Below are 17,547 nucleotides of genomic sequence, written 5' to 3' on the forward strand. Positions count from 1 at the left end.
TAGAAGCTATTGACTTCATATTAATTGCCTTAGTGAAAAGCACACTTTCAAAAAAAAAAAAAGTGTGCCAAACCAATCTCTTTTCTTTGGCTTGTTTTCATATCCTAAAGTTTCTTGTGCACCAACCAGAATCAATTTTTTTTAATATATGTCCATTTTCATTCTATATCTTTACTTTCAACTTCGATATTTTTCTTTAAATCTGTGTTGGAAATTGGTTTTAACTACATCTTTTTTTAAGCTTAACTTGCAGAATCTTAAAAATATTGAGGTTAATCACAGCAATATCATAATTTGGGAAGCTCATCTCACAAGCTGGGATAATTTCACTATAAAATTTACTATTTAACCACGCTACCGGCCAAGATGTCTATAGACGTTAAGGTTATCATGGCTGCGAAGTGCATATTAAAATTGTAATACCATTGATATTACCTTGAAGTATATGATGGATACGAAGCGCATGAGGATCTGTATTTGATCCATAATGGCCGGTAAGGTGGTTAATCACTACACTAGCCAAAAATCTGGCCTTATCATTGACAAATATTACTGACAAAAAAAGTAAGCAATGAAAGGAGTGGATGCATTCACTGACTAGAAGGTTAATCTTGGCAGATCCAACAAATGCTATCTCAATAACCTTGTGGGCTGCTTGTGACCCTGTGAGTAGAAAATTATTATCAGACATAATAATCTCAAAATTTCTCAAAACATATAGAAATGTTTTGAGAAAATATGGAGAAAAAGGGAAAGCTAATAATACCACAGCTAAAATAAATGCATTTTGTAGGAAGATAATAATGATACTGAAAGAATCATTAATATTTACCTAATTGATATCTCTTTAAATTCACACTGAGACAAAAGGTATATTTCAAATGAAGATGTCAAAAAGGTGATGTAATTTCTTAGAATATTTTGAATTTTCCCAATCATTATATAAAAAAAAACTGGAATACAAATACAGTCCAGTTATGGTAACTTAATAAAAATAATAACAATTATTGCAGATTATAGTAATAAGTTCATTTGGATACTTTTAAGGCAGAACTTTACATGTTTGTATTTTTAATTATTGTGACATGGAGAAGGAAACAATTTTATTATATTATAACATCAACAAGGTCCATTTATCTTAAATATAGTTATAATAAATATATTTCACTGCATAATACTTATATATCAGCTGATGTTTCAGTATATTTATATGCTGCAGAGAGAATTAAATGATGCATTGGAGAGGGAATTAAATTCTACACCTTAAAATGTATAGGATCCATTCTGTTTTGATCTAACTCAAAATCCATCTTGATCAATGCAAAAAAGTGCTTGATACAAAACTAATCATGAAATATTAATTGTGTTGAACTTTCATAATACTTGGTGCACTGTGCGTACTGTATGGATATTAATTCATTAAAAAAAGCATTCAATGTATTAACTTGCAAATGATATTAAAAATTATTGAAAGAGTAAGATAGCAGAGTACATAATAATTATCAGACATAGAAATATTTTGGGAAAATCTGGAGATAAGAGGAAAGCTAATAGTAAGTATCTGCTGGATTTCTGTTCAGAACATGGACCACTCATTATTAACACATGATCACATTCTGTGTGATCATGGTGTTAATAATGGTAGATGTTCTGACCTGTATATGCTTCTTAGTGGAACTACGAATTCTGCAACTTATAGAGAGCAGTTCCTAGAACCCTGTGTTCATCTGTATGTGGGTACAATATGGGGTGCATTATCCTACAAGACAATAATGCTTGTTCTCATCAGGTACAACTTATAGAGAGACCCATCATATCTTCAACAAGAGACTATTGTATGCATGGATTGGACAGCGAGGTCTCCTGAACTTAATCTTATTGAGCATGTCTGAAATGCTCTAGGTAGATGTGTCTGCTCTCCACTCTCCTCCTCAAGACCTTGAGGGACTTAGGAGAGCTTTGCAGGAGCAATGGTTATTATCAAATGGACTCCTAGACACCATTATAAACAGTATGAAACACTGTATTGCTGTGAGGGGGCAACCACATTCCTTATTGAGGCACTTTGACAATCTCATTTATTTTTGGCTATTGTTTTCATGTGTGCCCATTTGGTGCTGAATTAAACTATTTATTTAAAATTTTTGTGGGGTGTTTCTTTCACATCTCATATCATACTGCTTTTCACCGAACTGCATAAAAATTCATCATATACAGTTTTTGAGTTATTGGATTTTTCTCTTTCTTCCTTAATTTATGGAAATTAGTGTATTTGATGATGTGGAATTCTTTCAAAATAAATATTTGTTTTATCAAAAGATTTTTAAGCACTCATATGATTATCCTATTTTCTAGGCAACAAAACATCTTTGGGAATAAAAAAAATGCAAAGAAGTTTTGTGCTATATTTCAATAAAATAAGAAGTATAATTAAAATATTTCAAATTATATTTTTTTTATAAAATATCAATGCCACCAGATCAGTCTGATCAGAAATAAAATTTGATACAACTTCTGTAAACTACTAAAAACTATGCAAGATGGCATATAGCATTTAAGGAAATAAATTATTTTCCTTTTTCAGAATAAAGTGTTCTGTACATTTCTTTTATTTAAAATGGGATAAATATATATGAAAATTGATGATCGGTATCAAAAGCTAAACAAGCTAGATAAATAAAAACTTACTGGAATGGGTTGAGGATCATTTAGATGATCACCTAATAGCACAAGAACATCAGGCAAAAATTCTGGAACATCATATGGATAGGCATTGACACAGGCACAAAGTCCTAAAATTCCTGCATGGCGTTCTATTAGGTCACTAGGATCTATCACAGGATTTGTCAATCCATCTACTGCTTTTCGACGTTTCTTTATCTTTTTTCTACATCTTGACTTAAATGACTCCTATTGATTACAATAGAGAAAAGTCAGAAACAAAGAAATAGTGTCAAAAAGAAAGAAATACAATTATGTCAATGCATTTATACATATACAAAAAAAAGTTTAATTAAAACCTTTGTACTATGAGATTTCCTCTCCATGTCAAATGCACACCGAAGTATGGTAGGGTGGTGGACAAAGTTGGTTATGCTGTCTGGAGAGGTGCAAGTTTTTCCTGGTGGACCTTCTATAACAGGGCAGTGATTCTCTAAGAACTGCATTGCACTGCCTGTTTTTGCATTTGACTGTGCTGATCATAATAGAGCATGGAATATGATGAGAGCAATGAGAATATCTGAGTATCTAATTCTCTATCAAAGAACTGTATAACACACATAACGAGACCAACAACCATGGCAGTCAATTTTATTGTGTAGTTTTTAAGAAGCCAATCATTCAAAATTCTGGTATCAAAAACCATTCAAATTATATTTACATTCAATGATTCAGATTAAAAAAAAATCCACAAAAGTATACAAAAATTAATATATTATATTTGAAGCAAAAAATACTGCTTATTAATATGAAAGCACTGTCATGAACTGAATTTCACATACAGATTTGATTTTGCTTAAGTCAAGTCTCTCAACATGGTTTTGATAACCACAAAGAAGCTTTTCTTTTTTCAAACTAGTATATGGGGAAGCACAATATCTAACAGCAAACAATACCTATTCTGTGGTAGCTCAAAGGAAGAAATGGTATTTATGTTATTTTATGCTATTTCTCTGAATGAGCCCTTTGTAAATTTTTAAACAAATAAATCAGTGAAATAGGACTGTGGAAACTACATCCCACAGAACATAGTCTTTTGAAAGTTATACCTGGTTCTAGATAGGACAACCTCTGAAGGAACTGCAGAATAGAAACTTACTTCCCATGGGAATAGGATATTACTACAGAAAGAGTATTCTATTCTGTAGGGATGATGAGAAGAGTCATCTATGTAAACTCTGCCTGAGATCAACTAACTCAGCTTCACAAGTACAGAAATGTGACTGAGAAGAATCATACAATAGGTGTCTCTTATGACTAGACCTGGGATACTATTAAGAACATGTTATAATTTTAAGTAAATGCTACTACATTATTGCCAAATGTTGCTAGATGACATCTGCTGACTGTTGCAAGACCACAATCCAGCTTACTAAAAAAGTTCCATGTTTAGTCCTTTAAGAACATGGTTCCTGATTATCTCAGCCTTAGCCCATTCATAGTACTAAAATATGTGACAGATTTCATCAATGGGATGCACAAAGAAAAAAAAATTAAAAAAATGAATGATCAATTAACTGATTAGGTAATTTCTGTACATCAAACAATGCAATATATAATATCATAAATTTTGGCTAGTATGACTGTTGTACTTCCTTTATCAGTGAAAAGGGAGTATACTTTAATCATTAGAATATCCCTATTGTTTGTAAATGATTTGATTGCTAGTTTTTCTTCCTTGCTTAAGTGGAGGTCTGGTATTTCATTTAATATTTGCTGTTTCCAGGTGCAAAATAGGCTTGTGACATGGAGATTAAGAGTTTGGATAACTGCAAATAACATGGAGGTGCTGTCCATGAGGAGGGTTTTGTACTTGAGCCACTGTTGTTTAACATGTATATAATGATATTGAGGATATTACGGAGGGTAATATCTAGTTATGTGCTGGCGATGCAAAGTTGGGGAAGATGATAAGGGTTACAGCTGATACAGGATCTCTGCAAGATTATTTGAATAGACTGGTTCTATAGGTAAATGATGAGTATCAATTCAATGGTGCATTTTGGACTGAGGGCATTGTAAGTAGAATATTATGTTAATGGGAATTTGCTGAGTGGTCAATGAAACCAGAAACCTGGAGACAATAGAGAACATAAGTGGAAATTTAAAAGGACCACACTGGACAAGCAGAATGTTTACTTGTAGGAATAAGAAAGTTATTCTTCCACTGTACAAGGCTTTGATAAAATCACATCTTGACTGTTATGCTCAGATATGGTAATCTGGATTCCATAGAGATGGAGAAAGACAGACAGTTGAAAAAGATCTAGCAGAAGGGTAACTAAGGTGACATTGGACCTATGAAATTGTGCACACATGGGCAGATTGAAGAAATGTGGTCTTCAAAGTCTGAAGAATAGGTGAATGAAACGAGATTGACAGAGATACAAATTGGTAAGGGAATCTTATAATACAGATACAAGTGAGATTTTGCAGTTCATGTTAGGTGGATGGAGAATACTTGGTTATCCCTGTTGTGGTTAGAAAGCATGTGAGATCCTAGTTTTCTGAATAGCAATAGCATGTGGTGAGGAATGGAATGGACTACCATTTGGTGGTGTTGTGAGTGCATCTTCAGTGCAATATTATAGTATAGATACAATATACAGATACAGTAGTTCTTGAAAGGTGCCTCATAGATTTCTTTACTCCAGTGTCATCCCTGGAATAAAGAAGTCTATGAGGCATGGTTCTTCCCATTACATATGATGAGCATGAATGGCAGAGGCGTAGCTGGGGGAGGGGGGGGGGTCCACCCCGGGCGGCACTTTGAACCTTTTTGAACTTTTGCAGTTAATTCTAAAATGCAGCCTCGAGAACTCATTTCCAAATATTGTAATACTATTGCAAATTTTCCTCACAATTGATGTAAGTGTTGCTAGTCATAAGAGGAATTTTTCTAAATTCAAACTGATTAAGAATTACCTACATTACTATGAAAATAGACTTCGCCAATGTCATCGACAATTTTGCTAACAGAAAAGCAAGAAAAATAACAATTTAGAATGTTGAAATTAAAGTTTTACTTCAAAAATAAACATAGTGTTTTAATTTATTTCCCTATATGTCGTTTTGACTTTTTGTAGTATTTTTGGTGTGTATTGAGAGGAGCGGCAAACTCAGGGACCGCCCCAGGCAGCAAAAGCTCTAGCTACACCACTGACGAATGGGCTACCATTTGGTGTTGTAAGCGTATCTCGGTAGCATGTTCAAGGACGGATATGAGAGGTATATACACAATGAATGACAAGAGGGGAATCCTTCCCTGGAGAAGTCTGCATAATAATAATGATAATAACTCACTGACTCTCAAAATTTGATCATCGTCATCGATCTCCTGAGACCCTCAAGGGATATTCAGGCTAGTATGACAACACTGCATGGTTAAGTTTACATCATTATTAATCTCCTACCAACAATTTCCCCCCAAATTAGTCTATTATCAGAACTCCAATATTGGCATGTCTAACATTTCATGCTTCTAAGGCACTTCTGACTGTATGAATCCACCTAGACATTGGTCTTCCTCTGGGTCTCTTTCCTGCCATCTTGACATCAAACACCTGTTTTGCTAACATTTCCTCACTCATTCTATTCAAGTGACCATACCACCTTAGATTAACCCTGCTTACAGATTCTTGAATGTTGACAATGTTCAGTTCCTTTTTAATATCTTCATTTTTAATATGATTCTGTAATTGATGCCATCTGTTCTTTCCAATCATCTTTCTCAGAACTCTCATATCTGTGGAACTGTCTCATATCTTGATCAAAGACAATCCTAGTCTTTGATCAAGTGCTTTATTTCTAACCCAACTCTCAGATCTATAACTTATAGATCTGAGTGTACTGGTTTGTACACTGTCTTGCATACTGTACTGTTAGTTTGGTCTTTTTGCTAATTTCTCTCTTATTCCATATAAATTTATTAATTTCTTTTGTACCTAAAAAGCTGAAATATTTTACTTGTTCTATAGGTTCTCCACTGAGATGCAGCTGAAGTTTTCTATATCCCTGCCTATTTTCATAGTTTTGATATTTTTATTATTGATTTTCATGTCAAATTTGTTCCATATAGATGATGGACAAGAGTGGAGATGATGTGTATTATCCTTGTCTTATCCCTGATTTTCTTGTACTTGTACAAGAAGATGTACTTGAAGGAAGTACAAGTACATCTTCTTGTACTTCCTTCAATTCTGACTGCTGACTGACAACTTCCATATATACTCTGGCTAACATTTCGGTTTCTCACATTAGGAAGACTGGTACAGTCCTCATCATCATCATTAACTACTAAACATTATTGTCACTCATGGTTATCATTTTATTCAGTTGCTATTTTCCCATAATGCACTCTGTATAGTCATCCATTGTATTTGATATGTGGCATGTTTTTATAAATATGACTTTTTATCATTCCACAATCATAACTTACAATCCCTATTCATATGTATAATAATTCAAAAATTCAACAATAAATATCATTACTGCATGTTTAATATTTATACAAACAAGAGAGATATATTTCTGAATGTTTAAAAAAAAACATTTGGAAGTGAAGCTGTAAATTTATAATTTGCATAACTACAGTCAAATCTCACTATTTACAGACTCATAATAGTATTGATGTTATGATGGGGCTTTGGCCAGAACTTTTCAGTTTCATAGTGAAAGTTGACTGTAGCTTCCTAAAATCTCAGTCATGATAGGATGCTTTATTGCATTAACTTACCAAAAGTTCCCCACTTATTTTCACAAACTCACAATGCATTAATCCACCAAGTGTTTCTGCTGCAGCTTCTCTAACCTAAAAAAAAAAAAGTTTCTTAGGTATATGGCAAAATGCATACATATCCAACAATGAAAAAATATATTAACACATTCACATTATGGACATGGACAGACTGTGTAGCACTATACTTGCCAATGTGGCTGGACAGGAAAAAATGTGTAATGTTTTATGTGTGCTATCGGGAAGCCATGAAACAAATTGTGGTTCGCACTTACTAACCAAACCAAAGCTATACAGATGAGCTATGTAGACTGATAACAGTCTACTGCCTTCAGGATGTACAAGAAATTAATAATTAAGATAATTACTAGAAGCAATTCTTTCCTTGCAAACATATATATATATATAATTCGTTTTTATACACTTTGTAATAAGCAGGATTTTTATTCACTTGGACTACACTTTTAGAAGACAGGAATACTGACTCTAATAGCAAATAACATCCCCTATTCAATATTGCACAAATGTAAACAAAGACATCTCATGGTAGAAGTAAATACAATACAGTACAGTATCTTAATAACTTTTTCAAAATAAGTGATAAGAAAAAGTTATTCTAGAATTTTTGATGATACTACATATCTTGTATTCTTTTACCTAAAGAAAGCAAGAATTTCTTTTAGGTTTTCAAGGTCTTGCTAATCTTTTAATTTCTTTTTATATTTTAAAAATCACTGGGAAGTGGAATAACATATTACGAAGCTTTATACAAAGTCTTTATTTCAAAACCTATTGAGATTTTATTTCATACAGAAATCTATGTGAAATGTCATATTACAGGATTTAGAATATTCTTTTGTAAATGAAATATATATAAAAAAGTATCTGATTATTTTATAAAAGTAACAATTACTACTATAGTATATTCTGTTTTTTACATAGTATTTGATTTACTTTTGAATGCTACAGGGGAGGGAAATATTATTATTATTAATGCATCTCTAGGGAGACCAACGACTCACCAAGAGAGAGAGAGAACATTTAGACACTCATACTTAAAACACCTAGCATATCTTTCCTTGAACACACCATCTAATGGAATCCATTCCACACACTCACCATGAAAAGAACCTGGACTTGTATGCTTCCTAACTTCCATAGCCTACTTCTAGGAATGACTGAATTCTACCTCGACCATTCATAAGTTGAAATCTCATTGTGCACTGTAAGATCCCCCCTTAGAAACTTGTATGTTCCATCCTATCTCCCTTCCTTTGCTTATTCCTCAAACTTTGAAGACTTCATTCCCTCATTTTGCCCTCATATACACAATTCTAATCTGTCCTCATAAGCACAATACAATTATAATCTTGATTATCCAGCACTGAATCTTTTCAAGTGTATCACATTTCCTTGAAACTTAGGAGACCATACCTCAGCAAAGTAATCAAATGTGATCTTATCAAAGCCCTGTAAAGTGGGAAAATAAGTTCCATATACTTACAAATTAATGTACTTTTTAACATTGCTGTTATCTGATGCAATGAATTAACCACTTTACCAATGTAACCCCTAAATTTTAAGTTATTGCCTGCAATAACACCCAAGTCAACATTTCCATTAATACTCTGCCCAAAATGCAATAACCAATCTGTTCAAATCAGCCTGCAGAAACTCTCCATCAGCAAATAAGTGAATATCATAATCAAGATCCTCCCCAATCTCATTAATATACATGTTAAAAAACACTGGCCTAAGAACAGAACCCTGTGATATACCACTGGTCACTCCCCTCTTCATAGACTCAGCAACACTGCCATGCATCACTTCCTAATACCCGTTGTTCACCCCCCCAATCCATGTCACAAGTTTATTTTACAAACCCATTCTTTTGAGTTTGTATAACAACCTTTGATGTGGAATCCTGTCAAATGCCTTGGCAAAATTCAGAAGTATCATGATATATCCATTCCCCTTTTCCAACTTTGCTGTCATCTATTACAGAACATGAGAAGAATGCCAAAGCCATCATCTATCTACCTTTGCATACAATTTCTAACTAATTCTATAATTAGTTGTTTTTATCTTAGTTCCAACCTAGTACAATGCAATTATCTTGCTCTTCTTCCACTCAGTAGGAATTCTGCATGTGTTGAGACTCAGATGAACAACCCAGTTAGGGAAACTACTAATTCTTTTGCACATTCCTACAACACCTGTGCAGATATCCTATATCCAATGGTGCAGTTGAATTAACCAACTATTATGACTGTAACAGCCTTAATAGTTCTAATTCATCTATCTTCATTCTTTCACCCAGTTCTCCCACCAGCATCCAGAGAACTAACAGATTTGCTTAAAATATATTTCTTAGTAAAGTGGTCCCTCAACAATTCAGCCATTTCTGTATACCTGACACGTTTTTACAATTTGCATTTACTATCATTATTCTTCCTTTTATTTGATACAATAATAAAATATAAAACTCTTTTGGATTTATTTTGGCTTATTCAGATAATTTCTTTTCACAATTTGATTTTACCCTATTAGAACAGCTTGAATAAAAATGAAAATGTACCTCCCCCTCAGTTTAACATTGACATTCAGTACCAGTATATGCAGACATCACAAGTTTGATGAACTGACTGAAAATTTTAACACACACAAGCAAGTGGAAATTTTTCTTACAAGAAAAATGGAGATGCTCACAGTAGTTCAGACAACCAACATATGTTTGATACTCAATATTGCTACACTTGATAAAATTAGATAAGAAAACAAACAAAAAATCCTACTGATTGTAAGGATTATCTGTTTTCTGTTGTTGTTTTGTAGATCATTAAATTTTCTATAATCACAAAACTGAAAAATTTGCTAGGCACGTACACTTCATTAAGTGCAGAAACAAAATGATTCCTATAATGCATAATAATTTTAAAAAACAAGTTATTTATTTTTATTTTGTACATGATCTGAAATAAGATTTCATTACTTTTGCAAATTTTAATGCCATTGAGATAGTTCACAAATACAAGTTTAAAATGCTACAAAAAAACAACAACCTAGAATGTCATCAATATTGATGAATTTCTTTTTAAAATGCATCTTTTTTTAAAAGTACATCTGTCTGATGCCAAAGAGACAACATATCAAGCAAGCTCTTTCCAGATGCACAACATGAATGTTATATGGTCTAGCACGAACATGCTAACACCCCAAATGGCCATGAAGTTTATAGATGCCAGCAAAATCCGGATACGATTTTGCAACATCTATCGAATAACATGGATAAGAAATGCAAGTTGGTCTCACTATTTCATCCACCACGGACGGGAGAGAGGTTAATAATTATTTCCAAGTAGTTAAGAAATATAATATTTTGAAATAATATTTACAATATTTTTCGGCTGTGGTAGAAAGATGAATGTGAAAAGTGCTCTTTAGCTACTGAAAAATGTTGGGAATTGTGGAAAGTATATTATAAATGAAATCAGAGATAAGAGGAGTGACATAAAAATTGCAACATAACGATGTGTTGCATATCAGGAATAATTATTCATAAATTATTAAATTTGTGAATAAGTTTTCATTGATTTAAGGACTAGAGCAATATAGGCAGTTTTGTTGTAATCTACACACTGTATCGTTAGGGTGACACTAAGTGAGGGGGATAATAAGTTCATTTCTTCATGACAGTGTTTCTCTAACAGTCAGCCAAAGACTGGTCTGAGTCTATGAAGTTATGTTGTACATCACTTTATATCAGTTGAGAGACCGAGTCTATAAAAATCATACATATATATATATATATATCATCATCATCAAATTACTGACATGTACAATCAAGGTGTGTACAGGATATGATAGTACTACATGAAAAATTTACATCATTACTAACTTCTTATCTACAATTTTCCTCCAAATCAGTCTGTTACTTGTCAAGACTCCAACATTATCAGATCTTATATTTCTATCGTCTAAGGCACTTTGTACCATATCAATCCACCTATCTTGTCAATGTCATATCAATCTTGGTCTTCCTCTGGGTCGTTTTCCTGCCAACCTGGCAGAGAATACTTGTTTTACTAATTTTTCCTCGCCCATTCTGTTTAAGTGACCATACCACCTGAGAATAGCTCTGCTAATGCATTCCTGGATACTGACAATGTCGAGTTCTTTCCTAATATCATCGTTTTTAATATGATATTGCCATCGATGCCATCTGTTCACGCCTCTAATTTATCTCAGGGCAGTCATATCTGTGGTCTCTAGTCTTTGGTCAAGTGTTTTACTTCTGACCAACCTCTCAGATCCATAAGTTAAAACTGGTTTGAACACTGTCTTGTATACAGCTAATTTAGTGTTCTGACTAATTTCTCTCTTATTCCATATGAATTTATTCAGTTGACTTCCTACCATACCAGCTTTGTTAATTCTGTTGTCTATTTCTATATTTAATTTACCATCTTCACTAAAAATCGTGCCTAAGTAGCTGAAACGTTTTACTTGTTCCACAGGTTCTTCATTCACAACACAGTTGACATTTTCAATGATTCTGCCTATTTTCATTGTCTTTGTCTTTTTAATGCTGACCTTCATACTATATCTATTACAACAGTTATTCAATTTAGTCAGGGAATCTTGCAAACTTATAGCGGATTTATTTAGAAGTATAACATCATCCGCATAAAGCAAAGAGCTGACATTAACATCTCCAATTCTGATATCATTTTTAATACCACTTTCCTTCATAATGTGATCCATATAGATAATGAATTACAGAGGAGATAATGTACATCTTTGTCTCACACCAGATTTAACATCAAACCATCTTCCTGTACTTCCTTCAGTTCTAACTGCTGACTTAAAACTCAACTAAAGACTAAGTATTGCTTGATATAATGTCCCATTGACACCATATAACTGTAGCGTATTGAATAGTTTCTCTCTAGGCACCTTGTCATATGTCTTTTCCAGATCGACAAAACTTAAAATACAGATCTTTGTTATATTCCCATGCTTTCTCAACTGTTTGTCGTAAAGTGAAGATCTGATCCTGACAGCATCTATTTGGCCTGAATCCAGCTTGTTCTTCACCAAGCTTTTCTTCCACAATTCTTCTCAACCGTTTCTCAAGTATACATGCATAGATATTGCCAGGAACACTCAGTAGGGAAATACCTCTGTAAGTCTCACATTCAGTTTTATTTCCCTTTTTATATATGGGTACTATTAGAGCTTTAATAGTACCCATATATAAATCCAATCATCGGGCATTCGTCCCTCTGTCCAGGCTTTCTGCAGGCAGCCACTGTAAGACTTTCATACCACCATACTTCAGCATTTCTGGCAGAATATCATCTACTCCTGCTGCCTTTCCACATTTCAAGACTTTGATGGCTTCAAGTATGGATATGTATTCTTGACTGTATACCTGTTGAGTGTTTTTTACCACTGTGCTGTCATCACTGCTTGTTTCCTTTAGCAATTTTTCGAAGTAATTACTCCATACTCCAAGGATATCTTTTTCTCCCATTTTCATGTCACCTTTATCATCTCTAAATCCTTTTATAGCACTCTTTCCTCAATTTCTAAGCTTGTTCAAAAACTCCAGAATATCTTACCACCTTCTTGATATTTATTTTCTATGTTCTTGCCAAAGTCCTCCTATGACTTTTGTTTAGCTAGTTTTACACAGTGTTTCGCTTTCTTGCATTTGTCTCTGTATTCTCTAAGAGCAAAAGCTGATTAATTTGCCAGGAACTTTTGATATGATTTCTTCTTTTCCTTCACTGCCTCTTTAACTTCCTGTGTCCACCATGGAGTTCTGATTTTTCTATTCTTGCAGACAAGCTCACCACATGCCTCTCTGGCTGAATCAATCAGGGTTTTCTTCAAGGTTTGCCACTGAATCTCCAAGGTTTGTTTCTTGTTCTCAAACTCTTTCATTTTTTCTTCAATAATCTTTATGTATTTTAGTCTACAGCTCACACCTGAGAGCTGCTCAACTTTTATTCGCTTTAAAACTTTCTTACATGTTATTCTTTTCAATATGAAATTCAATTTTATTTGCTCAAGACTAAATAGTGATCACTTCCAATTTCAAATCCTCTGTACACTCTGGTGTCCTGCACCAGGGAGAAACATCACTATCACAATAATATAGTCAATGAGACTTTTCTTATTCCTTGCCTCTTCTCTCCATGTGAATTTGTGCATATTTTTATGTTGGAACATGGTGTTAGTAAAAACCAGTCCATGTCCTGAGCAGAAATCCAACAGGTATTTGCCATTATTATTAGCTTTGCTCTTTTCTCCAAATTTTTCCAAAATAGTTTTGTATGTCTCACAATCATTTCCTACTCTGCTATTTAGATCCCCAACAAGGACCAACTTTTCCTTTTTGATTGTGTCAGCTGCTTTTTCTAAAGCATCAAAAAATTCCTCCACTTCTGCTTAGTAGAACCTTCTGTGGGACCATAGGCACAAATAAGTCTCATTGTCCCATTCTCCATTCTGATATTAGCCAACATCACTCTACTTGATATTGCATGCCATTCAAGAAGATTAGCCTCGTATTTTGTGTTGAATACTCTGCCTACTCCTTCTTTTCCTTGATTGTCATTTCTGAATATAACATTTTGAATTTATTGCTCAGATAGATCTCACCAGTTTTTGCCTTTTTTGTTTCATTCGCCCCTATTATGTCGATCTGGTACCTATCTGATTCCCCAGCTAGCTCCATTTCTTTGCTATTCAGGCTTCTTATGTTGATAGTACCGATCTTTAACAATGGTGATGTTGAGATGGGGTGTGCTTTCAGATTTGTTCCAGTAGCTGTCTTTTCGCTGTTCCCCTGGTTCCCTGGCGAAAACAACAGGGGCCATGTTAACCGGGCGACGGCCAAGCTGGCATGAAATTTGGTCATGTTGTACCATCATTTTTTATATTGGTTTAAGCCAATAAGAATACAATTTGTTCGGCTAAATCCCAAATTACCAGCCGATCCTTGTTCGTTCAGCATCCAGGTAGATACCTAACAGGGTGCACCATGAGAAGGTAAAGATTGGACATTAAGTCAGAAGCTCTGGCTGGTTCTCCATTCATATATATATATTTTCAGAATTCATTTTTACTCGGTTGGAATATTATGAAAAAGAATGACTGATACTCGATATCAGTCATTAAAGCTTTTTCTCACACACACACACACATGCAGAATTCATTTTTAGGCATACATCAGTTCTCACCATAGAAACACCCTAATCATAACAAACTCATCCACTATAACAAACTATTGATAGGTCTTGAGCAATGCTCTACATTCATAGTACTATGCTAAAAGGGAATTCATTATAACAAACTATTCACTACAACAAACCGTTTCTGTGGTTCCTGGGAGGCTGCCTATAGTAAAGTTGACTGTATCTATCTTGATCTATATGGAAAACCAAATTTTTTGTTGCAGTCACTGCATCAATAAGGTGAAGAACAAAAAAAAGTACGGAATATAAATGTTCTCACGAGGGTGGTCTGAAAAGTTTTTGGCCTAGACCATAAATGGCAACACTATTGGGAAGATTTTTTTTTTTTTTCCTAAGTTGGTACACCTGTCATAAGCATCGATGTGAAATTGCAAGTCATTGTATCAAGTAGTTTGTTTTAAAAAGCTGTCTGAAGCAAAAGTGTTGTCTGCATCCCTTGAAATGAATAAAACTGAGTATCGTGCAGTTATAAAATTCTTTATAAAAGAAAGTTTAACGCTAAAAGAAATTCATTTGAAGTTTATAAAAGTTTATGGGCACTCTCCTCCTTCATTTTCGACAATTAAGAAATGGGTTGCTGAGTTTAAACATGGCTGCACCAGCACTGAAGATGATCCATGTGAAGGACGTCCAAAAAGTGTAACAATACCAGAACTCAATGATCAGTTCCCGATATGGTATTGGATGACCGGCAAGTCAAAGTGCATGAAATTGCTGAAAATATAGGCACTTAAAAAGAACGTGTAGGACATATTTTGCATGAAGCATTGCAAATGAAAAAGCTTTGCGCAAGATGGGTGCCGAGCTTGCTCACAGCAGATCAAAAACAAACTCACATAAAAATCTCTGAATAGTACTCAGAGCATTTTAACAAGAATAAAACTGATTTTGTGCATCGGTTTATTACTATGGATGAGACTTGGATTAACTGTTACAAACCAGAATCCAAACAGCAGTCAAAACAGTGAACAGAAGCTGGTTGTTCAGCACCAAAGAAGATAAAATCCCATCAGCAGGAAAGGTCATGGCATTAATACAAGATAATTAATAAAAAAAAATGCTAAAGGCATTTTGTTCATTAATTATCTTGAAAAGGGTAAAAAATAACCAGAGAATATCATTCTGATCTTTTAACCAGACTAGACGAAAAAATTCGTGAAAAAATATCCGGTTTGCAGAAGAAAAAATCATCTTTCATCAGGACAATGCACCTGCCCACAAAGGTGTTTAGGCAATGGGAAAATTAAGGAATCTGCACTATGAATTGTTGGAACATCCACCCTATTCCCCAGATTTGGTTCCCTCTGACTTCTTTCTCTTCCCAAAACTAAAACTCTTCCTCGGTGGTCAGTGTTTTTCTTTGAATCAAGAGGTGATTGCAGCTGTAGAGGGATATTTTGCAGATCTTATATTTTGCAGAACCACTACAGGGACAGGATAATGGCACAGGAAATTGCTGGAATAAATGTATCAGTCTTAATAGAGATTATGTTTAAAAATAAAAATAATTTTGAAATTATAAATCCATTTTTTCATTGTTAGGCCGAGAACTTTTCAGACACCCTCATTATTTTACATCTGACTCACAAATGAAAAGTCATAAAAGTCAGTAAGAGCAGGTCACTTATGTATAGGAAGAAGAGAGTGGGTTAAAGTACAGAGTGGATACTCCTACATTAACACTGAATGTGGATAAGTGGGTAAGAAAGAAGAAATTTGTTAACATGTTTTTTGAATAGCTGAATGTTGTATTCTTTGGATAAGACAGGTTGAGACAGGCTGTTCCAAAAAAAAAAAAACAAAAAAAAACACAGAAGATAGAATGAAGAGGAGGAGAAGTTGGTTCAGCAAGTCTGAACCAATCATAGTTCTTATGGTTTTTAAATAAAGTGCAGGAAGTTGGTGAGAGTGATCACGAGGTACTTGTCTGGGAAGTGATGAAACAAGAAAAGGTCACTGCCAAAAATGGATACATGTGGAAGTATAAAGTAGGTGGTTATAGGAAGCACTGTAGTCACAGTTAGCATTAGTATGTTGGGTAGATGAGCTGAGCAGAAAAGATGTTGAAAATGCATGGAAACTCACAAGGCAGTATCTCACAAAAGCAATGTATGACTGCATATCGAGGATCAAGCGAATAAATAGAGTGGGAGTGAAATGGATGAAGAGCGAAATCAAACAAGCTGTGCTGGAAAAGAAAACGTTATGGAGGAGGTACAAGACAGTTAGTGGTAATCAGATTCATGAAGAGTATAAGGTGCAGGCTAGAAAGGTGACGAGCATGGTAAAGAAAGAAAAGGTACGGTATGAGAGAAGACTGGCTGGTCAGGCCAGGGTTAACTCGAGGGAATTTTTCCGCTACATGGCAACAAACTAACAGCTGCAAAGGATGTAGTGAAATTATTGAACAAGCACTTTATCAGCGTATATCATACTGGTATAAATTATCCAGTACAATATATAGAAGAGAGGCAAGTATTAGGAGAATTTGAAGTAAAAAAAAAAAAAAAAACAGGTGTATCAGATGCTGATTGGGTTAAATGTGACTAATGCTGTAGGAATGGATGACACATCACCACATATGCTTAAGGAATGTGCACTACACAGTTGGTTATGCCTTTGACCTGGTTATTTAATGAAAGTCTTGCAGCGGATAGGATTCCTAAGGAGTGGAAAGAGGGCAAAATAGTACCACTCCACAAGCATAGATCTAAAACAGAAGTCTCCAACTATAGGAAGTCTGTATAACTGTAGATGTGGTCAAGGTGTTGGAGAGATTGATAAGGAATAAAATACAGAATTGGGTTGATAAAATCATATACAGTG

At 34.3% G+C, this 17,547-nt stretch overlaps 1 protein-coding gene across 1 annotated transcript in view; it reads right to left on the minus strand.

Annotated features, from left to right (window-relative positions):
* The window catches only part of LOC150097399 (proteasome activator complex subunit 4-like), a 646,748-nt gene that overhangs the window by 15,447 nt on the left and 613,754 nt on the right, over positions 1-17,547 (minus strand). Inside the window, exons 43-44 of the mRNA XM_090407543.1 lie at positions 7,457-7,531; positions 2,689-2,910 (exon numbers count right to left, since the gene is read on the minus strand). Coding sequence (XP_090263669.1) covers positions 2,689-2,910; positions 7,457-7,531 — 297 coding nt within the window. The remainder of the gene's footprint in view (positions 1-2,688; positions 2,911-7,456; positions 7,532-17,547) is intronic.

The sequence above is a fragment of the Typopeltis vanoorti genome, chromosome 17 (assembly GCF_054136105.1).
Source record: "Typopeltis vanoorti isolate ZY-2024b chromosome 17, IOZ_Tvanoo_1.0, whole genome shotgun sequence".
NCBI classification, from domain to species: Eukaryota; Metazoa; Arthropoda; class Arachnida; order Uropygi; family Thelyphonidae; genus Typopeltis; species Typopeltis vanoorti.